Source organism: Balearica regulorum, chromosome 16, assembly GCF_011004875.1.
Source record: "Balearica regulorum gibbericeps isolate bBalReg1 chromosome 16, bBalReg1.pri, whole genome shotgun sequence".
Classification (NCBI taxonomy): Eukaryota; Metazoa; Chordata; class Aves; order Gruiformes; family Gruidae; genus Balearica; species Balearica regulorum.
The window spans coordinates 6,050,496-6,077,134 of record NC_046199.1 but is presented as its reverse complement, the minus strand read 5'-3'; the positions used below and the strand labels follow the sequence as shown (position 1 = coordinate 6,077,134).

The window sequence follows — 26,639 nt, the reverse complement described above, 5'->3', positions numbered from 1 at the left end:
GAACATGAAGACATGAAGATCACAGGTGGACGTCACCAATTTACTAACAAACAGCAGCTCCCACGGAGCAAAGATCAGCACGTGGCTGCTTCTTGGTACCAGAAGCAGATTCCCAGAGGATCTTCGAGAGCACACCAGTGACGGACCAGGCAATAAGGAGCAGTGCAAGCGTTTGCTACTCCCTCAGCCCCGGGGGAGCCTGTGTACTTACTAGTCCTAATTTGTTTCCTCTATCCCTGCTAATCCTAACCACTCAGAGTAGGAGTTTCCACCAGGGAGAAGGGAATTAGATTTTCTCGAGGACGCTAATCCATTTAAATACAGCACTTCTTAGGAGACTCGGCACTTTTCCCAGGGAGCAGCCCTGCCTGCTCCCCACACAGCCCTCTCTCTCCCACCTGCCCAGGGAGACAAGAGATGGGTCCCAGCCCTTGAGAGCACCAAGCTGTCAGAGCAGAGGCGCTTGGAGAAGCAGCAGCTTCCTCCAGGTCTTGCTTAAGAGAAGAGCTGCTTTAGTCCAAAACAGCATGAAGTCACCTGTGGACTTGCTCCCAGAGCAGCTCATCCCAGGGAAGCTGAAACAGTTCTACCCCCACTTGAAGGCCTGCATCAGTTCCACAGGGTTGGCTTGAAACTTGGTCGAGCAACACTCTGTGCACGCTGCTCCCTGATGTTTGAGGGCACAGGAATGTGCTGCCATCATCAGGGCACATGCACAAGCCCATCTCTACCTCCCTCTGTCCCTTCTGGCTGCAGGGGACAGCCCTCCCAAAGCATCATCACAAATTGATCGCTAGAGAAAGGATGGACTCACCTCCTCCTGCCATAGTGCATTTGCTTTGATTGCCTGGAGGAGCTTCGGTAGTATCAGCCCCCAGGGACGCCGGTCCTACAGGAGTCACTTGTTGGTCAGACACCGAGAACAGCTCAGGAGCAGCTGACAAAGCCCCTCTGAGCTGCAGGCCACCACCAAGCCAGATCCCAGCGTGCCTCCTGCTTTGGTAAACCAAGAAGTTACACAACCACGCGCTCCCTGTTATCCAGCTCCCAAAAGTAATTTCAGGTCAGAAACAGTCCAAAAAGCCCATTTTAGAAAGTACCAGTTTATTGGGGGGGGGAATAAATCAGTAACAGTGGAAAATCCCCAAGAGCAGTTACACAAGAGATTCTAAATATCCCAAGAAGCAGACACTGCTCCTGCCTTCCTGGTAGTGCTGTCCATAGGCAGTAAAATCCTCCCTCTCCTTCCCAGCCTACAGTGAACTCTGTGCAGTTTTTAGAGCCTCCCAGAGCCCAGTGTTTTCCCGAACACACTTGTACTGGGACCAAGTGAGTGAGTCAACCTGGAGAAGCAGCCTTGGGAAAAGTCCTCTCGCACCGATGTCTCAATACACAGTTCGCCTGCCTAGCTCTGAGAAGCAGCTCTCATCAGCTGAAGCTGAATTTCTTTGTTCTATTGCCTCTACAAATTTGGCCTCAAGCCTACAACAAAGCCTCAGTAAGGAGGCTTCAGGAATCAGCGAGATTTCTAAACAGCCTTTGCAACCATCCGGTTCTGTGCTGCCTACTCAGTCACTCAGTTTGGGGACCCACACTCAGATTTCGTCTTAAACCACACCAGATTCACAGGGCTGCAGGACACGACTTGCACCAAGTAGTTCCGTAACACCTTCCTGAAACAGAAGCATCTGACATGCATGTTACCCTTCGCTCTAGGAGCATTGGGCGAATTGGTCTAATTCTCAGTAGAGGTAGGAGCTATGTACATGATATAGTAAGAAAGATCCACTGAAGAAGGTTCAGAGCCAGCTGTCTACGAAAGCTCAGTGCCCCCAGCTAGGAGATGCCACCGAGGCACCAGCCAGACCGCAGCCAGCCTTCTCCAAGAGGCAAGAACTCGGCACAGTACCGCAGGGGACTCTGCAGGCAGCCAGCCCCCCAAACATAAAGTTATTTTCTCTGTACTGCGAGCTTCCAGCGCTTGCTTCAAAGAGCAACCCCAGCTGGGGATCCCTGTTCCAACTCAGGGATCAAACCCGGCACACGAAGGACCGCAGCCCGCTTCCAGGCACGGCCGGGACACGGCGACGCGGCCCCGGGGCTCAGGCTGCTCCCAGCTGCCTTCCCCAGCACGAGCCCACTGACAAGACACAGTATGACAGAGATCTTACAGTAAGGCTGCTGAAGGATTAACTCCAGCCCTTTCACTCTTAACCGTATATTTCTCAGCAAAATATATAATATATAGCTCTATAGGACTGATTATATTACAGGCTAGAAATACTCGTCTTTTCCCTACTTTAATCATATAATGAATCCAATTTTGCATACAGATTAATCCTAGAAGTTATTGCCTTGAATTTATAATTAAAATTCATAGAATAAAGCTTAAATAGTTTTCACAGAGACTCATTGCATTAGTGTTTTACATAAAAAGGATAAAAGTTACCAAATGAGAAGAGCAGCCATTTCAGAAACTATAAATAATTCTATTTAAAAAAAAAAAAACCAAAACAACCCCCAAATCCTAAAAAAGTTATGGGAAAACCATAAATATCTTTACCCTCTACAGTAGCTGCTATAGAACTAGAAGAAACCTGTAACACACTGTAGCTAACTCTGCTTCCGTTCAGAATATGGATCATATAAAACAACATCTCTAGAGAAATGCCCGGCCAAAGGAAACACAAAGGGATTGAAAAAAATAAATCTGAGGAAATTAAAAAAGTAGATTTTTTTTTATTATTTCAAAACAATTTCTACAAACTTTATATAAACATTAGGCTATTTTCTTTAAAATTTTGTTATAAAAAAAAATCCTACAAGCAATCCTTAAAAAAACGTAAGAGACCAAAGGCAAGGAAAGGGTGTCATAGCCAAACACAACGGGCTGTCCTGATTTCACGGATTAACGACCCTTGCCTGGGGCCGACAGGAAGAGACAGAAGTCTCCTGGGGAAGCTGTTCCCATAGGCCCTTTACGGCATTCAGGGATTTTGAGCCCCTATGGGCCTTTTACTCCCTGATAAGGCAACATTATCTGTAGTGTAAGAGATTCATAAATAGTTCTCCACAAAAATGCTTCACATCAACAGCCTGCTGGAAGACATCTATTAGCAAGTTTTATAAAAAATAAAGCCATCTTCTACAGAAGCAGCCAATCTGAGCACAGCACACTGGATGCAAACACACGGTGTTTGCTTCCATACAGTCTGTTTTGTGTTTATATACCCTCTAAAAACCAAGCAGAGAATTTGGCATCTTTATTCTTTTTACACTAGCTTTAGAAAAAAAAAAAATACACTGAGGTGGTTTGTTTTGGTTTCGGGGTTTTTTGTGGGTTTTTTTTCAGACTCTTTGTATTTCATTGGGCCCTTGTTAGCTGAGTGGGATGGGAAGGGTCATGTAGGAAGTTTGTTTTTTTCTTGAAGTCGCTTTGAAATTCAATCCAAAAAAAGCATTTGTTCAGCACATCTCATCTGAGGGCACAGTGTTTCCATACAGTCTGTTTGTCCCTTGATGGGCATAAGGTGCTGCTGAGCTTTAAGCATAGAACTCATTTGTAGGGGCCTTCTTGTAGATTGGTTTCTTCCCGAGGTCGTAACTGCCTTCGTCCTTTTTCTTCATGCGATAGATTAAGAGGAGGATCAGGAAGACGGCAAACAGGAGGCCCACCGCCCCTCCTGCAATGAGAGCTGGGGGGGGAAAAAGAGCATGGAATAAGTCTGAACTTCTGGACAACTCCAAACCATCAGCTACACCAAATCTGCTTCAAGAGTACCAGCCCCCAGAACTGCCTCCAGAGTCAGCGTTGTCCACGTGCCTGTGGACACCGCATGCGCCAGCATTTTCAGCGCCAGCAGATGTTATTGGAAAAGGCCAGAAATTGTTCTTCATCTAACCACAGAATAATCACATGTTCCACGTTAACCAGATTGTGTTAATATTCCATTGCAGTGCAAGAAAAGTTTTGATAAAAAGACATCCTCCCTGCACGGACACAAACCAAAAAAAACCACCCACCCAAAAAAGCCCCACCACAAACCACAAACCAAGCTGTAGCACTTTTCAGGAGTTGATGATGATTTGAATGCTTCGCTAACTACCTGCGTGAGCACACTCTGGGGACTCTATACTTCAATTAAACAACATCCTGCTACCACCACCACTTCCCTCCAAAAAACACCCCATCAACCAAAAACCACAAACACCCAGACAACCACCAAGATTTTCTCTCTCCGCACACCAAAAGGTGGCCACAAGACTTCAGTGAAGTTTATCCTTTGCTGTGACACCTACTCATTGTGCTAAATCAGCTTCTTTGTTAGGTGGCTTTGCAATCCACTCTTCCAGTTGCTCCTCCAACTGGGATGATAGCTGCAGATCGGCAAAATGTGCCGAGGTTTGTACTCGGACCATCAGGCCATGTGCTTGATGCCTTGAGACAGATCTGTCCCATGTGCTGAGGGGAAGCCAGTCACTTGGTTTTGCTCTAGACAGAATTATTTAGATTTATTACAGCTGACTAGGTGTTCAAATCCCTTAGAGGGTTTGTTTGGTTCCTGGTTAGGCTCAGAAAAAGCAGGACTTGGGCAGAGGTTAGAAGGAAAACACCCCATATTTGATATGAAAGTCTGTGATGTCATTGATTTATGGCTAGATACACTGCTTGCTAAGGTAGTATCTGCGTGCAGAGCAGCTGCTACATGACTTGTGTGTCACTTAAGCCAACAGTCAGCTGGCAGGCTCAAAAACAAGCTGTTTACCCCAGCAAGGCAAGCAGCTCTTCTGCTAAGGGACTAGAAGGCAGAAGTGACCCTGCTACAGGTAGTCACAGAGGTAACGCATCTTACTCCCCTTGTCAGCAGGGAGCTGCTCCCCAGAGAAACAGGGGACAATAGAAGCCATTTGGATTTACAGTATTAATGATTTATCAGGACAAGGTGGAGTATTACCTGTAAGGACTTCTGTTCTTTCAAAGATGCTGCTGTTGGCTGTGCTTGCCATGGAGATCTTGTTGGACAGGTTCTCTTCGACAGGTACAGCTTTGTCTGGAATGATTTCATTGTCCACCATTGTGTTTTTCTTCTCACCTTCTATCTTTCTCTTAGTATCTCCAGGGATATAGTTGTCAGATATCTACAGAATATAGACAACCACACCCATCAGTAAGCAGCACCCAGCCTTCCTACAGTTGAACGTAGGAGGGTGTGCAGGGAAAAGAAAGTTTGCTTAGTGCATTACAAGTATGCTGTTCCGCTCACGCGGGTAGATTCATCTCAATGCCACGTCTTGCAGGGGGGAAGGGTATTCAGAAAGCTTCACAGACAGACCAGAGTAGCTACAGCTACAGACCAGCATCGCTTAGAGTGTGCAGAAGCAACACTTACCACTGGAGTATCCACGGTGGTCAGATATATGGCATCTTCAGAGTCTGAGTAGTCTGCAGAGGAGGGGGGAGGGGAAAGTTAGAAAGAAAAAAAAAAGGGGGGGGGGGCTGTTTTCCTCTCATCACATGTCATTTTTCCAGAACTCAGACACTTCCTGCAATACCACAACTACAAACTAGGACTCTTGTTCTCTGCTGACTATAATTCCCTCTTATCTACTAGTGCTTTCACCAGTTAATGGCTTCGATTGCACAAGACCATGAGATGTAATCTTAAGAAGAACACCTCTCGCATGGGAGGCCTCTTCGGCTGGATCCATTGGTCCCTGCTGCAGATTATCAGGAGCTGCCCTGCAAAGCCCATCTGCTATAGCCTGCTAAGGGAATGCCAATGGTGAGGGCAATGCTCTCACCACCCATCCCTCAAGGGTAGTTTGCCAACCCTTTAGTTACCAGATCTGCCCAAACATGTCATGCACAGATTTCAGCACTTGTTCTTTCCCTTTTAGAGAACAAGTGTCCACATAAATGGGACAAGGAGCTACAGAAACTGGTTTGGGCAGGGAGCTTTGCATGTCACAGAGAGTTCACTTGAACACCAGTTAGTCCTTTACCTTGTTTGGCCTCAGCTGAGATACTAACTTTAAGCCTTTTAACACTGCCTCAACAATAGATTAAATTTTTTTAATTTTTTTTTTTTAGGTTTCTCAGAAATTCTTTGGCGTTCAACAGGAAAGAGATCCAGCCAGTGCAATGCCTTTTCACTTGCAGTAAGACCAGCTTGGCTGGACTCCATCTGTCCTCCCTCAGTGATTCAACATCACGGTACAACCACTTTCACTGTTCTCATCTGTGAGTGACTACGATTCACACTGCTTTCTCATCTCCACCTGACACTGTACTTCCCTCTGGAGCTCTGGCTGTGCATTTAGCCCACCACTCATGGGCTGGTACTGGCAGAAAGTATCAACTGAGGGAGATCCATTTTCCCCTTCCCCGCTTACCTCCAGACCCAGATGTCTCATCTATATCTAACTCATCAGAAGTTAAGTGAGGCCCAAATCTGCCAACGTCTTCATCATCTGGCAAGTCTCCGGAGGCAGGGTAGTCAAGCCATCGGGCGTCCATGGTCTCTGTTTCTCTCACCTGTAAACGGGGGTGGAGAAGCGTCAAATATCAGGCAACTCCTCAGAAGCATCTTGCAAAAGGTCAGGAGTTCAGAGCCTGTGCTGAGAACATCACTTCTATCAGAAGAACATTAAATGCTGAACTTCCTCTTCACTAAAAGCATTATCTTCATCAGCTGGGAAATAGCTGAATTCCCCTAGAATTTCTCAGAAGTGAGAACCAGCCTGGGATGGGAATTTCCCGAGTGCTACAGATTCAGGAGGTTCACTTGAACCCACAGGATGAAAAATAAAGCAGGATCTTGATTAGGAGTTTGTACCAAAAGCATTTGGAAAAGCAGTACCTTCAGTCTGCAACAAGGGAGGATTTGGAAGGACTTGCTATTCCCAGAGAAAAGGCCTGGCACCTATAGGTCAGGTTTTTTCACAGCACTGAAGCCCTGTGCCAAGGAAATGCGTTGCTTCTTGTATTGAAAACAAACCTATTTTATCAGCCAAGGGTTAAAAACTGGTCTGTCAGTTCAGCTGAATTGCTCTGCAATATAAAGTGAGTTCAAGAGCACTTGCTATCAGTAATGACTTGCCTGAAGGAAGAGCTTGCCCTGCCTCAGTTCTTAAGACGCACGTAAACAAACAAGTCTGTAAAATGATAAAATGAAGTCCATGATCTTATGGCACAACGACTGCGGTTACAGACACACATTAGTGAAGCAGCAGGAGAGCCTCCCAGAGACCCAGCTGTTTGGCCACAATGGCAATTCACACACCAGAGCTTGCTTGCACTTGGACCTTCAAGGAGCCACAAGCCCAAACCTCCTGCCCTCACCACAGTTATGCGATTTCCCCACAGCTATTTCTCCTCGCCCCACAACCCTGGGGCCAGCCTTGGTGAGGGTACCGCAGGTATGAGCTCCTGGGTTGCTCAACACCAGCCCACAGATTCCAGCATCTCCAGATGCTTCCACAGCCGTGAAGTCATCGCCGTGGTGGGGGACTTGACTCCTTTCCCTACAGCGAGAACAGCAATGCAGATGGATGGGTCCCACAGCTAGGGGCTAAGCTGTCAACATATTTTTTTTTATGCTGTCCCCAAAGAAAGTCCCCAAAGAACATGTTCCTTGGATGTCTCCTAGAACTTGGGCTCAAGTCTTGAAGGTGTAAGTGCATTTTTAATGCACTCCAGTCCTGCAAATCTGAGGGCTCTTCTTAATGTATGGGTTTACCACAAGCCACAGCACACAGCGGGTGAAGATCTGAGACTGGCAGGGACAGATAGAGCTGGGTGGCACCACCCAAGCTCTGGTGCTCGCTGTTTCATCAGGGCAGCAGCAAGACCCTGAGTATGAGATAAGGGCTTTTGCAGCTCCCATGGCTGGCATCAGCCTTCTGCTCACCTGGCCACGTGTGGCCCATCCTACAGCCCAGCAGTGGCACCGACTGATGAATCACATCCGCTATTGATCTGGCAAGCAAAGGCCAACAATCAGCCACAAGCCATGTGTCAGCTTCCTTTGCCCACAGCCCCAGCCCTGCTTCCAGCCCAGACTTCCCTGCCCATTAGCATATTGGTTTTGCCACAAACAAGACCTTGTGGTCTGGACAAGATGTTTCTCATTTTCCATAAGGAGCAGTGGCTACTAGATGTGCTTTTCATCAGCTTATTGAGGCATCTTTGGTTTCCCCAGCAACTCTGCTGGAAGATAACCAAATTAACACCCCAGAGGGCATGAAGTGCTGAGGCCAGCTCTCCTCCTAGACCCCCTGTTTCCACTCTGCCCCAGCCTGGCACTAGGTGATGGGAAGAAGGCTGTGGAAGAAGGCCAGCTGGGAAGAAATCCCTTCCCAGCCTAGAACCAGGCATTCCTACCATTATGGATCACTCCAAAAGCAAATTCATTTCAAGATATATGAAACCTAGCCAAAGCCAGACCTGCAACAGAAACCGCTGCCAGCGCACAGTAGCTGTTCCCATGAGAGCTTCTGGCCAGTTCATCAAGGGGCAGGAAGAGCCCAATTCCCATCTGCCCAAGCTAGGGCACCAGGGCTGGGAAGCAAGTGTGCTGCAGATCCGTATAATCCAGCTGCCGCGCCAAGGCAGATCAGTGTTGGCAAGAGAGCTCCGCTGAGCCGCACCCCTCTGCCAGCTCATGCCGTACTTTGTTATGAATCACAGCCAGCTAATGTCCTAACGAGGGCGGCTCAAGAAAACCCACGTTTAGGCCACCAAGTGGCTGGACAGCAGGCTGACCTTATCAGATCAGCCCAGCTGTGACCAAAGCAGTGGCAGACAGCCACAGTGATTAGTACATACTGTGGAATGCACCAGGTTTGGCTATCAGAAAACCCTATTTAAATCAGGACAGACAGTGTTTACAAGCTAGAGGACACAACAAGGAAATTACTGACTCACAAGCATAAATAGGATTATATGGGAGCGTTCCCTGAACTCACTCTTCATCATCCTCTTGAGCAAGGACAGGGAAGTTCCTGGAAGCCATGAGAGCTGCTCAAACAGTACAGGAAACTTTTCTTGTGGGCAGTAAGCCTAGTTTTACAAATTCAGGGAAGTGTGATGGCTGCTGAGCATCTCTGTACTTACCCTCCAGGTTTCAAGACATGCTCTCCTAGGGAGCAGGCTCCTCCTGGGAGCTGGGGCACGGGCAGCCCGGGAAGAGTTAACACTGGAGTGCCGTGCTCGCAGGGCAGGTCTGGAGCAGGCACATTCCTCACATACACACCTGTGACAGGGCACACAGGCACTTTCAGACTTAAAAGCAAGGGCTTCAGGCTTTCCATATAGAGGTCCCTAGAGAAGGGGATGCACTGCTTAAAAAGTGCATCCCCTTCCAAGGGGATTCAGTCTTCCCTACGCCTCTGCTACCAAGGGAAGAGGCTCCAGGGAAGTTGCCCCTGCTTCCTCTTTCCTCTTGGCTGCAGCCTGCCAGCCAAAAGCCAGGAGACTGCCACAGGATGACAGTCAACCCTTGCCAAGTATTCTCTGGCCACATTCAGCTTCACACCTTCTGCAACTGCCAGCTGGAGAAGGGCACCGGCGCTGCTCGGAGTCTGCTTTCCACCACCTGTTATCCCAGCACTGGAGCTGGGCCAGGGACTTGCTGGGAGAGTTGGACTGGGCAGCTGCACAGCCCCACCTCATCCCAGCAGCTGAAGTCGAGCCCTGCTATTAATATGCTCCTCTCTGGGACAGGTCTGTACAGAAATCAACCTTTTCTGCAGCAGTCTACTTCCAGGATTTCTTCCTCATGTTAAGCAGCTTTATCCCCAGTAAGCACCAAGGGGGATTAACCAATGTGCTGGGGAGCAGAGGCTTTTCCTGCCTGCCAGCGGCAAAAAAAAAAAAAAAGAGTTTATTCCCTGCCAGACAACCAGCACGTCAGGCACGTGAACTATGAACGTCATTCCTGGAAAAGCTGGGCACAGAGGTCTCATGCTTGAACCCTAGACTGGCTGCACTACTGGATGAAGCCAGACACTGTTTGCTTAGTTCAGGCACAGGAGTTACACCCCTGGCACCCCAGGCAGGGGCTTGCAGCTTTGCCGTGCTCCATCCCTAGCCTGCCCCACTCCATTTTGTGCTCCTGAGGCCTTTACTTACAGCCCCAGCATACTACTAGCTTCCTCTCAAAGCAAAAACATCTATTTATTGAGGCAGTAAGCAAAGTTTCTGTCCAACGTGAGAATTTCCCCAGCCGCTGGCTAGTTCTGGGAAATAACAAACCCCACCAGCTTGCCTGCCCCAGCCCACATGTCTTCACCACAGCCTTTGCAAACCCTTTCCAAAGAGCCCAAATGACGTTTTGGGGCAGAGACAAAGTTTTCCAGACATGGAACTGGCTTTTACAGCTAGCCCTTATCTCTGATCAAACACATCAGAGTTCATTAAAAGCTTCTTTGAAGGGTCACAGCCAGCAAGCCGCAAAGGGAGTCAGACCTGCAGAGACTCAGGCATTCAAAGCGCAGGGAGCTCTTTATCAAGTTTATAACTTCAGCATGGAGACCCAGCGCTCACTCCTGCATCTCCCTCCCCAGCACTGTGTACATAAGTCTAGGAGTAAACAGGAGCAAGGTGAAAGTCAACCTTACCTAGGCAAATCACATGGAGCTGGGCCAGCCTGGGAGGTGGCAGAAGAGGGGGCAGACGCGCAAACCTGTTAACTCATTGCAGCCTGCCGGGACAGATAAATGCAAGTGGCTCCTGGGGCTTCTGTCAGGGGCTCTGTACTAGGGGACAGTTGTATAGCTCACCTTGCAAGCAGGATTACACAAAACATCTTTCCCAGACCTGTACTGTCAGGGGCAGATGTCACCTCACACCATCATGCACATCCAGATCAACTTAACAAAAAAGAGCTCCTGGACAACACAAGCAGCTGCCCACACGGCCCAGCCTCAGAGCCTGGTTACTAAGAGATCATTCTTGCAAAGCCACCACGCTGGCCCTTGTGCTGTCCTGCATCATGAACCAAAGAGCACCAAATCCAATAGGGCCTTTTCAGTGCAAGGATGCAAAGCTCTGTGAGCCACCAAGCCCAAGACAGGGAATTTATGTACAGTTCACTCCACCGAGCTCTCGCAGGAGCACACAAACCAGAAAGGTTTTAAAGCTCAAGCGAAGTGTTCAAAGGAGCAGGGGTTAGGAGCTGAGCTCACCCCCTTAGAGGCACACCAGCTCCCCAAAAGCAGGAAAGCGGAGGAGCCATACAGTGCTGGAAATGGGTGGCTGAGATTGGTGCAAGTCAGCCAGATAGAGCTGACCTCCAAGGAAGGGAGGCACACAGCGAGGTAACAAGCAAAGACAGCTCTATCCTCCCATCTTAATAAGCATTAAAAGTAAAGTTATTCAAAGTGACATGAGCTTCTGGCAGACAGCTCCTGCCAGACTAGTAAGGGAAGGGTCTGTATTTACCCCCAAACCACCACTTACTCCCTCCAAGCTCCAGCTCTGTGTAGGGGGAAGAAAAAAAACAACAAACAAAAACCAGACAACCAAAAAAAACCAAAAGTCACTTTTGTCCTGAGAGCAAAGCAAATAGCAGTATTTCAATCTAGGTAGCACTTAACTCCTTCAACACATCAGCCACAGTAAAAAAGCCACTTGTGCTAGCTCCCTGTGCCCACGCTCGGCGGGTACCATTCTACCTCTCCTTGTTCCTGGTCAGTCTGTCCCACGTAATTCCCAGCGCACACAGCCCAGACAAAAGTTAAACAGCGCCCATCCAGGCACATGCACATGTTTAGTTGCATGACAGGCTCACCCTGAGGCTTCCAGACACGGTTAAATACTACTGTACCCTTGCTCAACACTTTTCAAGCAGTCCTAGAGCAGGACCACAGGCAGAGCGGCTTTGCCCAAGGCCAGCCTTGCCTAAGGCCAGCCTTGCCCGTCTCCTCTCCGACGGCCACTGTACAGGTGCACTCTCATCATAGTGAGCTGAAAAGGTAAATCTTTAGCACCTCTGAGGACTAAGGGGGAAATCAGAGACAGAAGCACAGACCAGGGCTTGCAGGCAGCTCCTGGCTGGCAGCAGGGGACAGATAGCACTGCATGTTCAGTACCCCAGGTAGTTATTGCACGCCACCCCTTGCATTTGTGCCTCTTACCAAAGAGGGAAAAAGAATTTTTTATTTTTTTTTAATTGTGCTCAGTAATACAGGGAAGGAGCAGGGTCTTGCTTAATAAGACAGAGCAAGAGCAACATGGAGGCTGACAAACTGTTCAGCTGGTAAAAGCATCACTCAGTCAAGGTGACTTAAGAGCAGCATCCCCAGTCCCTGTCCAACCAGGTATCCGTCTCCCCGCAGCCACATAACCAGTCCTGTGTGCTCAGACTCGGCAGTCCACGTGCTACGTGGGGCAGGCGCAGTAATGTGCGTCCAGCACTAACACAGCCTCAGCCTGGGTCAGTCCCCGCTTGCCCCCGCTCCCCGTGTGATTCTTTAAGCTGCGTCGCCACAAGCAGTTCTCCTGGGGGCTCATGCGGCAGCGGAGGTATAATCCCCGTGACAATTACACAGTAATCCCGGGCTCTGGAGAGCGACCCGCTGTCGCTGGTGCCTCCCCTGCAGCAGGGATGAATCCTCCTGGGCTTTGCTTGCTCAAAATAGGTTTCCCTGCACTGACAAAGTCAAACCTCAGTTACCTTTTAACTCACGTGTGTTTACTTACACACAGCCTGCGCTCTTCAGACCACACCGTACCCAAGTGCCTTTCAGGCCATGCCATAGAAGCAAGCAGAAGGACAACAGAGAGATTATAAAGGAATGAATTCTTGTTTAACTGCTCTTGCCTGATTATCAACCAAGAGCAAAGCCATAAAGATTTGAGGCACATGCTGGGATCTGTTTACTGCAATGGTGGCAAAATAGCTGCTCTAAATACTCAGTGCCCAACTCCAGAGAGCTATGGAGGGAAGGAGATGACTGCATCCCCCTTCCAGCTAGACAGATAAAGCTCAGCAAGCAGTTGCAGATGGCTGTGTGTCAATCACTTGCCCTGAAGCAAATATAGATAAGGTTCAGAGGAAAACTGCAGGAGGGGAAAGCAGGAACTCTCATGGGACTCAGGAGGAAAACAACTGCAGCAGACTCATTTTGTGCCCTGAAAGGTTCTCATGGTCACTGGCAACAAAACACACCTTGCTCATAATGAGATTTTTTTTTTTTTTATGATCATTACAAAGCTGATCATAGGTATTTCCTGCACTTCATTACCCAGGGCTCAGCTCTGAAGTTGGAGAAATCTATTCAAGGTTAAGAAAGGGATTCAGTTTTCCAGCTCACAACTTGCTCCAAGTTGCCCTACTGTAAACGAGGGGGCTCCTATTGCATCTCTGTCTGCAGAAAAAAAAAAAAAAAAAAAGATATAAAGGCCCCAGCAAGGCAGCTTGTCCATCAAGGATGATTTCTCATGCTGATACTTCAGGTTTGGGATATTTCATTTATCACATTTCCCCATCACATCAGGGAGAGCCCTGCCCTCACTGCCCTTTCCTAGAATACAGCTACACCCCAGCATTTCCTCAGACACACATGCAAGCAGAATTTCCACTTAGCAAGAAACACACCATGTGCATTTTTGGGCTCTTTATGCTCTCTCATGCCAGAATGTTAGCAAGATTAAGCCAGGCAGACACCCAACTTCAAAGGGTGCCTCTCCGAGCTGGCTCACCATGCAGCTAATCTCAGCTTGTTTGTACAGTCAAGATTCCCAATGCTGCACCCTGCAAATGCTTCCCCTCCCACAATCCAGTTTAATCTAATCAGAAGTAGTAGCCCAAAGATTTAGGCTTAGCCCAGGCAGTTGAGCTCTGCCAGCACAGTTATGCTATTTAGAGTTTTGTTCTGCTGGCAAAGCTACCAGCAAAAAATTGTAGCAGAGGAAGTTATCAGCATGAAAGCACTCGAGACGGAGTATCAGTGCCACTCCACTATCAAGCTATACCCGTGTAAGCATTTATACAAACAAACATTTCAACAGCAGGGATTTTCCTCCTTAGCTACAGCAGCAGAGGCTGGGGTTTTGATGTGTGTGAGGTTTTGGGGTTTTTTTGTTTGTTTTCTAATGGAGACATTCCCAACTTGCGCAGAGGTTGCCTTGGCTTGGGCCCAGAAAGCAGCAGACACAGCATGTGCTATTGGGGAATAACGCAGCTGTACTTTGGGAAACCTGTCACTCCCAGGAGCATTTTCCTCTCTCTGAAAGCTCTGCACTCCCAGCCAGGCTTCCTCCTCTCTCTGAACTGGGGGCGAGCAGCTGGCAGCAGTTTTCCGGCACTCCCTGATCACATCTCTGCACCCTCGCTGTCACAGCCAGGAGCAGAGGGACCCAGCTCTTGTTTTGGTCGCTCCTTCCCTGGCTTTGCAAAGCCTGCACTTGGCTGGACTAGCAAGTTGTTTAGTAACCAACGTACAGGACTAGCTCCTCATACTCAGCCTCAGGAAATTTAGAATTAGCGCCAAGAACAGCCCGCACATAAACAGTCTCCTGCAAGATCCTGGCTCCAGAGTCTGCTCCACTGCACATTGTGGATTTGCAATAAATATTTATCTCACTGGGGAACAGAGTCTTCCAAGCAAAAGCTCCTGACATCAGTAAGGAGTATGTTTCCATTTGGGGGAGAGAGACCGCTAGAAGCTTCTCTGTTTTTAAAGGGAGACATTAGCCCACAAAAGAAGCTCCTGCCACCCTCCCAGCACCATGCTGGCCAGGATCCGTCCCTCCACCTATGGGTCCCACTCCAGGCCAGCATGGGAGTACGCCAGGCATCCTCCTTCCAGCCACGCTCCCCTTAGTCACCTTGCCTTACCCACCGAGACTTCTGTGCAAATCCAAGGGAGGCACTTTCAGTGTCATTAATGCACATTAACGCTTCTTTTTATTGCTATAGTTTGACTATAATGGCAGCTAAAGGGCAGGAGGGAGGGTTAGCCTCGCAGCAAGGTAAACAGGGCAAGGCCACAGCACTTTGATTTCAAGTTTTACAGCAGACAGCAGCACAGTTTTAGTTGCACTGTGGTGGAGACACCTTTTCCTCTTCAGCAGCTAAGGCAGAGCAACATCAGAAGACAGAAATCCTTCCCATGGCAGGCTTTGCTTTCCCTGGCAGAACACAATTTGTTTAAGCAAAAAGAAACCTTGTTTTTACTTGACACGACACTAACTGCTTGGGTTAACAGTGCCAATGGGTCTCCCAGTCTCCTTTTCGTCCCAAGGAGTGTCTCTCTGAGATTTTAATGAGCTGCTTTGATTTTTAAGTTATCCCAATAATTTGTCTAACAAGAGCCACTTGGCATTTTATAAGCAGATTCTCAGCCTCAAAGGATTTAAGGATAAACTGACAAGAGTGCCTACTTCCCACAAAAATAAGACTTTTACAAGAAGTGAATTTTTGAAGTCAGCCAAGCCTTCAGAAATTGAGAGGGACGCAGCTACATCTTGCGTGTTTTCCCCTCCTACGCTGACATTTTCTCCAGATTCAGGATTAAGTATTTAACCCCCTCTTTTGAGACTTTCCACTCCTTCAGCTTGCTTTGAACGCTTTCAGTCATTTCAGATTAATACTGCTGCCTTCCTCTCTCCCCCATGCAACTCTTGTTTCCCTCTGAAAACACAGCCACCACAGAGCTGCCAGAGCAAGTTAGTGGCTGCTCAAGACAAGGCCATCTTCTGATCTGCCTTTGCCAACACCAACTCAGCTACTGGCAGCAATCGTACGTCAGAGCCTGACAGCTTTTTGCCCACTGTAGCCACAACCCACTGCCTCTTAGACAAGAGGCAGCAGGTAGGGCTCTTGGTATCGAGAGTGGCACAGACTGTCTGCCGAGCAGCACTAGTTTTGCTTGTCACTCCTTTTCTTCCCGCATTAGATGAAATCCACCCCTGCGCTGCCGCGTCTCAGAAGTCTGAGTCACTGCTTTGGGTAAGGGGCCAGGGCTGTTACTCAGAGGGCGACAGCAGAGTCTCCGGGAGCTGCGAGGCCAGGCAAGTGCCAGAAACCCTGAGTTGGAGTGTGACTGCTGAGAGTCAGGGCTGCCAGTGATACACAGCAGAGCTGGTCAGAGGCAGCAGCATTTACTGGACAACCATTCAGGCACATGCTTAAAGACCAAGAAAAAACAAGAGTCTGAACTAATCTAGAAGCCCAGCCCTAACAGCTCATTAATGTAGGATCTTTTATAGCCCCTCAGAGCAGTAGCTTATTACAAGTTAAACTCTTTAACTGGGCTACCCTGCCTATTCAGAGCCACCAAGCCCAATCTCATCTCAAGAGTCTCATTCTAGTGCAAATCATTTGAATCCTTAATCTAAAGTGTTTGCATACCACTGAGTCTCCAACAAACAGCCACACATGCTCCGCAACAGCAGCCTGGAGGTCAGGCGTGCGCAGGGTTTGTCCCCACCGGTTTTGTAGTGTTTCAACTACATTAGCTTCTAGTTTGAGGCAGCAAAAGCAGCACAACCCTGCTGTTGTCACAGGGCATAAAAGGAACAGGCTGTACCAAAAGAAGGGCGAGAATGCAGCTGCAAGGATCTAAGAGTAGGCTGAAGAGGATAAATGTTAACTCAAGAGAAAGGAAGTATTCTGAAGGATGGACGCTCCATTTTGTCTCGCCAAAGCTATAGCTGGGGAGTTCTGCAGGATCAGTGAGCCACGATAACTTAATGAAGTAATCTTACAAGTCAACTTAAGTCACTTACTTCGCAGACTGCAGAAACAGTACCATGCTTCATGTTGGTACGGTCACTATCACCAAATTTAAAAAAAAAGATAAAAATCTGGTTTTAAAGACAAAGCCCATCAATCCACCCATTTGAGGGAGAACAACTTAACACGCACAAAATGCAGCACAACCTGACGTTAACTTACAACCAGCCAAGTGGATTCAAGCAGCCAGCACATTTTCAATGGAGCAATTACCAGCACCAGGAGTTGGAGGAAAGGGAAAAGTAGCTGCAGGAGTGCTGAAGTCTGCACACCAAGCAGCCAGCCAGGTTACCTCCTCTCCACTGTCACTCTGAAAGTCAAGTTAGCAGCTTGCGATAGAAGTGGGACACAAGCGTACCAAGAAGGCAGTAAGCCGCCAGAGGAAAACCACCGCAAGGTCACATTAGGCTCCACTTGAGGCATTTGAGAGCAGCAAATGGCCTCCCCGACCATTCAGACAGCTCAAGGCAATAGTAAAGCCATTAATAGAGGCTTGAGGGGAGGGGAGAGGGGAAAGCACATAGGAAAAAAACATTTTCACTGTTGTGGGACTGGATACAGATCTTTGCAGGACCTCAAAGTGCCAAGGCCTTGGGAGACAACAACAGGAGGGGCAGGAAAGAGAGCAATCATGTTAACTAATGTTCTAGAGTGACTGAGTCTCTGGTACCGCAAGTCTGAAAAGTACCAAGTTCAGCCCCAATTTGCCTCTTGTGTAAGCTGTTTGGAAAACTGAACCACAAGAAAGTGCTCTCTGGCACGGGAGCTGGCAGGCACTTAAGACAGATGAGAACTGGGCAGCAGCGCTGTTTCCCCGATTGTGCCCCAAGCACCTCAGGGGTGACTGCTCACACCCGCCTGGGTACTTCCACATCTAGTATGGGCAAGGTGCTGGGCTGCAGAGAGACTGTGCACCCCTCAACTCCCACCCCATGAGTTGCGCATACAGTTCAACAAGGTGCAAGGTGCTAGAGAGGCTATTTCTTTCTACATGTTACAGGCATTTCATCCCCACAGGCAACTCTAGGTTCAGTTACCTGAAGTCATGGTCCTTCAGGACTAAGGGATGTCACCTCAAGACATCATCATTTTGCTGCTCTATGTTTTAGGGAGGCTTAAGCAAAGCCAGGATTTGCTCCACATGTTCAGCTGCCCCATGAGTTTGCCAAGTCAGAAGGTAAAATAAAGTAAAACGTGGAGATAGCAATGTCTTGATTTGATTGGGAGGGACAGATGAGAAACTGGGTGAAGAGCAGAAAGAACAGGCCTCAGGGATCAATGGCAGCAGGACAAGCCAAACCGGTTTTAACATTAATAATGCTGCACTACTTTCCAAACACAGCTATCATCAACAAGACACCAGCTTTGCCAATCAGGAGGCCTGCAAGCATGATTGCTTTAAACCAGCAAACAGAGCCCATAAACAGCACGAAGCCTCCCCCCTCTCCCTGAGCAATCCTCTGCCAGCAGCTTCTGGGTTGGATTTCTGTTTGCCTACACACCGCTGGGAACGCGCGCACACACGACGTGGTGCTGCACAGAGACTTTTTCTCCTTACTTGAAGGCAGGAAAGTAGGACAGCTGGAACAAGCTTGCAGCCCATTAGCACCACTCCCACCCTACTGAGCTCAGGGCACTGGGAGCCCTCTTGCAGCTCCAACGTAGGAGCAGCCCAAGCGTGCAGCAGACAGATACCCTTTGCTTCCTCCTGTGCTGCCAGGGGCAGTTTTAGATGCTGAAAGCACACGGAGAGCCCAACGATGCTAAGCCCAAGCAAGGCAGACCTCAAGTCCTTCGCATTCAACCAGAGGGCCGGGGACCACCAGGAGATGTCAAGCATAGGGTCCAGCCTCCCCCTACCCCACAGGGACAAGGCAATGTTCTCACACAAAGCTGCTGCGCTGTTGTAACACAACCCACTCACAGCCTGAGCACCAACGTCACACTTCAGCACTTCGGTAATATTCCCCACCCTCTTACACATCCAAGATTGCTTCACACAGAGAAATCCCATCTACACCAGAAAGCCACGCAAGGAAAAGGAGCCAAAGCATTTTTGTTTGTACAGGCTTGGGGAAATATTCAAGCACAGAATCACTCTCAAAAGCCATGCTCTTACATAAGCACAAGAAATACAATCCCTGTCTTGTTAAGAAACAGCTACCTGTCTTCACCCTTCCCGCACAGAAGAACTAAGAGCCACATGCTGTGCAGCTCTGCACGTTTTGGAAGTGCTATTAAAAAAAAAAACCCAACACAAACATGGGAGGAGCGCCAGCAGAACTCTCCCAAACAGTGTGTCATCCTTGTCTCCTCCCCAGCAGCCCATAACCCAAACAATTTGTTTGGATAAGGCTTTATAGTAGGCCAGTGTTACTTCTCAAGCATACGCTCCATCTTAGGTAGCTTAAAAGATACAGACAAACATTCCGTACAAGCTCTATATAAGGATTTACAGAATACATCTGTGCAAAATTGGTTGTCTTTGCAGAAATCTAATGCTTGCAGACCACTCAACTTCCCAGGGACATCAAGTTGCATTTCATACCAAACATGGTCAATCCAACTTCCAGATGCTGTCGGCCTCAAAGGTTTGCCCCACTAGTTTGGGCCAGTTCTCAAACAAGCAATTCACGTGCTTAATAGCAGGGATAAAGACACCAGATTAAAGTGGATTTGGGGTGGTTGGTTTTAGCAGGGAGTATCTGATAATTGCTACAGATGCTCTCTGTGGGAGAGTTTCCTACTCGGCAACCCCCTAACTCCATTTCCTTACTAGGGAGCAACTAAGCACCAGAGCCTTATCAGTTCTGATCTGCCCACCCAGCCTTCAGTCCAGAAGGAACCGATGTGGATGATTAAACCTACTGTTGAGACCCCCGGTCTCCCACTGTTACCTTAATCTCAGCAACTCTTTCAGACTAGCAGAGGAATCTGCCCCGACCACACTATCAGCAAGATGGACACACACACAAAACAAACAAGCAGCAGGGAGGGCAGAATCCCAAAATCTCTGCTTTACCACAAAGATCCCACACGTGCCTGGCTTGAAGCATCCAAACTGTTTCATCTCATTATATATTTAAGAGTCTCTTAAACCTTCTATGGTAACACATCGTTTTTCACTCTCATGTAGAAGTGAGGAAGGTTTGATACACATAGAAAGACACCAGGTACCGGCACAACCAAACTCCAGTAAGACTGGAAAGCGTACCCAGGTGCTGTAATGCATTGCGCATATCTAACCCATCACACATTCACAATAAAAGAGGGATTAAAGGACTTCAGTCCATGACCAGCAGCTGGAGATCAAAGCTGTAATGGAGAGCAGTTCATTTGTCTCGTGTACCCTGCACTGCTCTGATTCCACCAGCCCTGAATACAGAAGGGCAAGGCAAGAGGTGTGCAGGGGAGAGAAAGGGATACGTGAGAGGTGGCACAACCACCGGGACAGTTCGTGACAGGGCAAGAGGTCTACATGGAGCACGCTGGGCCAGGACAACGCTGTTTTGGCATCACACGGAGGAAGCGGCACAGCACGCAAGCCGGGAAGGAGGCAGAAGAACCAGAGAAAGGAATGGGAACTGCCCTATTGCCATTAACCCATTTTGCCCCCGCTTCCTCGGAGAAGGACAAATGGCTGGGGGCAGGTCCCCGGGCGGGCACGGTGGCATTAGCTCTCAGGCTACGGGCGAGCGAGACCCACCGCAAGCGTACCCGCGGCCGAGAGCCGTGCCGAGACCCACGGCCCGGCGGGGAGCAGCCGGGTCACCCACCCCCCGGCACCGGGAGCACCCTTCCCTACCGGGGCGCGCAGGCGGGGGGGGGAAGACCCTCTCCTGTGGCCCGGCGGGACTCACCGACTCGGCGGCGGCGGCTTGCAGGAGGAGGCCGAGCAGCAGGGCGGCGCGGAACACCGGCGGGACGCGGGGCAGCGGCATGGCTGTGCTGGGCTGGCCGACGCGGAGCTCAACGGAACCGTACGCCGGATGGCGCAGCGGACTCTGGCCGCCCCCCTGCCGCCGCCGCGGTCCTTATAGGGACGGCGCAGCCCCCGCGAGGGCGGAGCGTCGCTGCCGCCCGCCCCGCCGGAATGCCCGCGGGCCCCGTCCCGCATCCCCGGCACCGCGGCGGGATGCCGAGGGGGGCTGCGAGCTGCCCCGCACCGGCATCGGATCCGGGGACGCCGTCAGGTTGTTTGCCGAAGCGCTTCAGCCCTGCTGTGAACCCCGGGAGGGCCCGGGGCCGGCTCTGACCGTGCGGGTGCGGACTCTGCTCTGCACGGCTTGTGCACACCCCCCCCCCCCCGCAGCCGACGGGGCGATAGGCACTGACTTGGGGGGGAAGGGGGGAAAGGAGGGGGGAATAGACGGGGGAATAGACGGGGGAATGGAAAGGGAAAAAGGGAAAGGGAAAAAGGGAAAGGGAAAAAGGGAAAGGGGGGGAATGGAAAGTGGGGGAAAGGGGGAAGAAGGGAAAGGGGGAAGCAGGCACACAGCATCTGTTTTCACAGCATTCCACAAGTGACAGTCTCACATTTACAGAAAACCGAGAACGACTCTGCGACTTGCAGTGTCATCACTTTGGTTATCAGGCGAGGTGTTACATCATGGTTCTTGCTGGAAATGGAAAACAAAACCACTCCATCTGTTTTCCCTGTAAGTGGCAAGTGCAAAACGCCCACACAGATAAAGAAGGGGAAAACCCCAACAGCACAGTTTAAATATTTCAGTTTTTCTTCTCTTTAATAACTTTGCCTGATCATAACAATTTGTTTGAAAGCATCCATTTCAGCGCACCAGAACTACCGTACCAGTATGCCACCTACATCGGTCCCTTGTTCATGCTGCAGTCACATCACTTTGCACTTGGGCTCTAGTTTGTAGAGAATAAAGTATTTTCTTAAAGGAGAAGCAATGCACAGACTACAAAGCGTGTGTGTCATGACCTGGTTCTCAGCCCAGTCCAGCACTACAAAACTATCCAGAGAGACCTTGTAGCCTTCCCTCTGTCCCACCTTAACGTGCTACCCCTCAAACAAAAAAGATCTCTAAGGTGAAGCAGCCTTCCCAGCTGCCTATCTCTTTGGGAATAAATAGGTACAGAGGGTGCGAGCTGAGGTCAAGAGGTCTCCCCAATTTTTGTGCCTGCACACATGACTGCTGGCAGGAGAATCTCCTGGCAGCACCATGCTGAACTGGCTGTAGAGCTGGTCAGCTTCATATGAAGTGACAAGGAGTGCTGCTCGGAGTTTAAAATAATAAAATAAGATTTGCAGACAGCATACATTCAGGTAAGGGTAGGAACCAGCCTAAAGGAAGCCATGGTGGAGTTTCCTGTAGCACATGACCCTCTGTGCTTATGACGGGGATATATCACTAACCCTCTAGTTCACCTTAGCATCCAAGGCAACCAAGGATGTGAGGGAGGGACCTGCACTGTGGGCTGGGTTACTACCCTTATTGCCCTCGCTTCATGACATGGAGGAGCTGATGAAAGTCACTCCTGGCATGGCCAGGGAGCTCAGCTCCAATGAGTCTCCAGCTCTGGACACCCAGCAGAGGTGGGCAGCAGCAGATGGAGAGGAACAAGAGCACAGAGGCTGGGTTGAATGTGCAAAGACTGGTCCATACCATGACAACATCTGCCAGCCAGGAGACAGCCTCAGCAGCACAAGGTGGCCAGAAGCACTCCAATCCCCCCTAACCCTCTAAATGGCACATTTGTGTGCATCTGGCCATGACCCCTCTACACCTCTTTCAAGGTAAAGCAGCCACCACAAAGACACTTACAAAACCAGCTGTCTGTACTGTGGCTAAAAGCACTGCTAATTTGCCTGTTAACTTCCTCTTCAAACAAGCACAATACACCGTACTCCTCCTGGTTGTCCTACCCCTCAACACACATCCCCTCCACCAAAAAGTCCCCCTGCCTGGCACAGGACACCACGTTCCCTCCTAGGGAAGTACTACTGTGACAGAATGGAGAGGAGCCAGCCTGCCCACCTGGCCCAGGGACCACGCACATTGTCCATCAAAGTCACACCTGCACACACAAATCTTCAAGCAAACTGATAGAAATCTTGGGCTTCTGGAAACAGAAGAGAAAATAAACCTCAACCCTAGTGTATTTTCCAACCTTGAGAACAAATTCATGTAACTTTACTGATGACATTTTCAAAGTGCATTGTGTAGATCCACCTCCCTGAAACACACACAAACTTTCTGCAACTGTATCTCAAGAGAATTCATAAGAGAGAAAATGCAGCCACAAAAATCATGATATGGTTCTGTAAAGCCATGACATAAAATAGCCTGCTTCATTTTGCCCTTCAAATGTCCCCTCTCAAAACGTTGACATTCTCCTCTCTCTGGAATAATGCAGAAAAATTGTGGGTATATGACACTGACCGAGAGCGACAGGACAAATGGGCCCAGAGAGAAAAAATGCACAACTGAAATGTACTTTCCTGAAACCTCACTACAAGTGAGAGAAGCAGAAGAAAAACAAAACATGCATTGAGCCATGCATTTGTTCTGGGTGATGCATTCTCACATTCAAGGTGTGTCAGTTCCCTTCTCCTTTTAAAAATTACAGTTGGCAGAGAAATCAGGCAGGCTGGCCACCATTGTTCCTCACCCAGCGTTCAACAGTGAACAGTTACCTAACTCTTGCATTGAAAATAAAAATAAACATCTGCCAGTTCCCAATACATGACACAAATGTGCTGGAAGTGGAAAGGAGGGAGTGTCCAAATACAATTAATTTGGAGGGTGAGGGGAAATCACATTTTTACATGACACAAAGAAATGTCTGCGTAATCTTGAGAAGGCCACACGCAGAGCCCTTTAGACAATTCTAGATCATAAATACTACTGCATGGGCCAGGAAAAGAGATTCTTCAGCCAAGCTCAGCACAGTCCTTAAAGGCAGATTTTAAAATGAGCTTAGAGCAGGATTCTCAAGCACAAAGGAACCTTAAGTAGAGTTTTAAAAAAAAAAATCGCAACTCCCAAAGTCCGTTCAGTATGCCAAGCTCTTCGGACAAACACACCTGCATGGTGCATGAGTAGAGGAAGAGGACAACTGAAAACTCTCATCCCACATTTTGAACTACTTAACACCGTATTATTCTGGAAGTGTATAATCTTAGCCTTACTGTCCCTTTAGCAAAGGTCACCTCAGCACAAATGTTACCTGCCTGGCAAGAGGGGAATGAAACCCAGCAAAGGTCAGTTCAGATAGCGCTACCTTTTGTATACCAGCTGGTAAAATATGGATCACCTAAATAAATAGCTTCCTGGTTTAGGCAATGATTCCTAAGGAGGAAAAAGAATACCATCCCATACAGCCATTTCTTATGGAAAGAATCCCTGGCTAAATAGGGAATTCTTATTCCACGCTCCTGATAAAGAAGTGAACACGATAGTTGTATGTGATCTGGGTACATTCTTAGGGCATCTGCTATGTCCTGGGCATGTTGCCACTTCTTCTTCCACCTGCTGCTCTTCGTGACCTGCAGGTGCCATGCACAAAACAGTCAGCTGGTTAAAAAAGGACATTCTAACCAGAAGCCAAGTGAGCAGCACCTACTGTGGCACCCTAGAAAGTACAGTCTCTGTGTTTCAACATCCTTTTCCCCTTTACACATCTTTCCTCCACAGCCATCTCTGACTTTCGTTTGAACTAAAGAGGAAAAGGAAAGTTGAAAGTGCCACTTATTTCCCAGAAAACATCTGTTCCCCAGATCCACTTTAAACCTGTCCCACAGAGCAGGGGTGTGGGGTGAGACTCCCCATGGGGAGAACACCTTCTCTTCCAGGAGAAGGACACGGTCTCCTTAGCTGGAGCAGCCTGAAGAGGAGGGAGAGCTGAATTGAAGAGCACAAACAGACGTCACCATGCAACAAGCCATTGCAAAGTCAGCCAGGAAATGAATTCACAAACCAGGCTGCAGCTGACTCACAGCACTAATGTTTTTTGTGCCACAGCGCTTCACTGTGTCTGTGCTGGTACACTGCCCGCACAAGGCGGGAGGGAGCCTAACGCACCAGGCAGGGAGGAGTCTCAAATTTGGAAGGAATTTGAGTCAGCGCCTCCTGAAACACCAGCTTGTATCTTGTGATCCCAGGGACTCTTGGACAAATCAGAAATATCGTTGCTGATGACTTTGGCTGTGGAAAAACACCCAGCAATTACACCAACAGTCCTACCTTACACTAGCTTGGAGTTTTAGTCAGCTATGACTAAACGATTTTTTCTGGCAAAGTCAAGTCAGTCCTATAAAGCTTGAAAAGGAAAGGGAAAAGTGAAAATTAATATCTAAGCAGTGGCTTGCATGTCTCCGAAATGCCAAGCACAGCAGATTTCAGGAAAGGAAACCAATGTCTACCAAGAGTTAACAGAGGAAGTGTTGAGTCTCACAATTTATGCTCAGCAACGTGCTGGCAGCAGACAGCCCTGATAGGGTTGGGATTTTCCCGTGTTCATTTCTGCACTGGCTAAGGCTGGTAAGCTTCTGCAGAGATAAATTCGCTGAAGGCCCAAGTCAGAGCTCAGCAGCAGCGGCCCACATCCGCAGCACACCACCTCTCCCTTGCACAATCCTTTCTAGGAGTGGCATGTCCGGGAACAGGGAGGAATGTGTGTCAAACCTGCCTCGGCGCAGTGACATCCACAGAACAAGGAAGGGAAAAGATGCAGCAAAGCTGCATATGGAATTTCCCATATGGGGACATGGAAAAAACGTCACAGGGGATGTCAGAGATCATAATCTGAGTTGCCATAGCCAGAAATACTCCACACCACAACTAATGTGAATCTAGCACCTTCAGAAAAGCTGTGTTCCCCTTTTGTCCTCCCCCTCTCTTTTCCAGGTGATGAGGGCTCTGCGGCAACTCCTCCATCCACCACAGCAGCCCGGGGGTGCCTCCTCTCCTTTTTCCAGTGAAGGTCTTATCTCCAAAACGCGCCGTTGTCCCACGCAGCCTTGGGGATTTTAGCATTCAGTTAGTGACAATTCTCACGTCTGAAGCCAAGCCAGCAGGACAGCTTATTGAGGCCACTAAAACGAACTCCAGCAGATCACAGAGAGGGTACAGCAGGGCATGAAGGATTCTGGCACCTGATCATTTCACAAGGAATAAAAAGAAGAAACCACCACGTACCAAAAGAAACCTCCCAAAAGAAACCAAGCCCTACACATGACCAGCCCAGTAATGGAAAGGTGCTGCCAGGGCACGCCGGGACTGATAACAACATCGCGGTGCCTGTGGCACAGAGCTAAAAGGAGTACAGCTGGTCAGCAGCTACCGACAGCCTCCACGCCTGCAGGAATTGGCCTAGAGAAGAAAGGAAATACCCCAGGACAGTCATTTATTCTATGTTCGGTATCTGAGTCTTTTTAGCAAGGGCCGCTCAGCCAAAGTTTTGAATCCACTGAAACAAACCCAGACCGGCACCGCGCAGGAGCTGGGGAAAGCCCGAACCCCGTCAGCAGGAGAAAGGGCCGGGTGCTGATCGCCGGGCAGGCAGCGCACGGCCAAACCCGCCGCCAACAAATTTTTCCGCTATGATAAATCAAATACGTGCTGCGGCCTCCCGCGGGCACCGCTTTCCCTCCGCGGGCTCAAGGGCGATACCTCAGCCCTTGCCGAAGGCCCAGGGCAAGGCCTGCCCGGCGCTACCACCGGCCCTGCACGGAGCCTCAGCTCCCCGGGACCGACCTAGCGGGCCCGGGCCGGGCGCTTACCTGCCTCGCAGCGGGGTCTGAAGGCAGCGGCTCCCCCGCCCCCGCCTCCTCGGTGACCCCCCCGGCCCGGCCCGGCCCCGCCGCCCGCCATGTCGCGGTCGGGGCGGGGGTCGGGGTCAGGGGTCAGCCCCGCGCTCCCGGGAGGC

At 49.3% G+C, this 26,639-nt stretch overlaps 1 protein-coding gene across 2 annotated transcripts; it reads right to left on the bottom strand.

Annotated features, from left to right (window-relative positions):
• Nucleotides 1-1,087: 1,087 nt before the first annotated feature.
• Nucleotides 1,088-26,639, bottom strand: SDC4 (syndecan 4). Of its 2 annotated transcripts, none has more exons than XM_075768919.1 (5): nt 26,494-26,639; nt 6,394-6,535; nt 5,391-5,443; nt 4,956-5,139; nt 1,088-3,695 (listed from the first exon to the last, which is right to left on the bottom strand). In XM_075768919.1, the coding sequence occupies exons 2-5, from the start codon at nt 6,515-6,517 to the stop codon at nt 3,544-3,546; spliced, it is 513 nt and encodes a 170-aa protein (XP_075625034.1). In that variant the 5' UTR covers nt 6,518-6,535; nt 26,494-26,639; the 3' UTR covers nt 1,088-3,543. The 2 variants fall into 2 exon arrangements, with proteins under 2 accessions (XP_075625034.1, XP_075625033.1); XM_075768918.1 differs by lacking the exon at nt 26,494-26,639 and adding an exon at nt 20,603-20,757.

What these genes read in the sequence shown, in the direction of transcription:
- SDC4 (XM_075768918.1), bottom strand. Translation starts at nt 20,683, where the DNA reads ATGCCGCTGCCCCGCGTCCCGCCGGTGTTCCGCGCCGCCCTGCTGCTC. An exon ending in CCACCGTGGATACTCCAGTG is followed by an intron (nt 5,140 to 5,390) that starts GTAAGTGTTGCT and finishes TATATTCTGTAG; the next exon opens with ATATCTGACAACTATATCCC. An exon ending in AAGAACAGAAGTCCTTACAG is followed by an intron (nt 3,696 to 4,955) that starts GTAATACTCCAC and finishes TTCCCCCCCCAG; the next exon opens with CTCTCATTGCAGGAGGGGCG.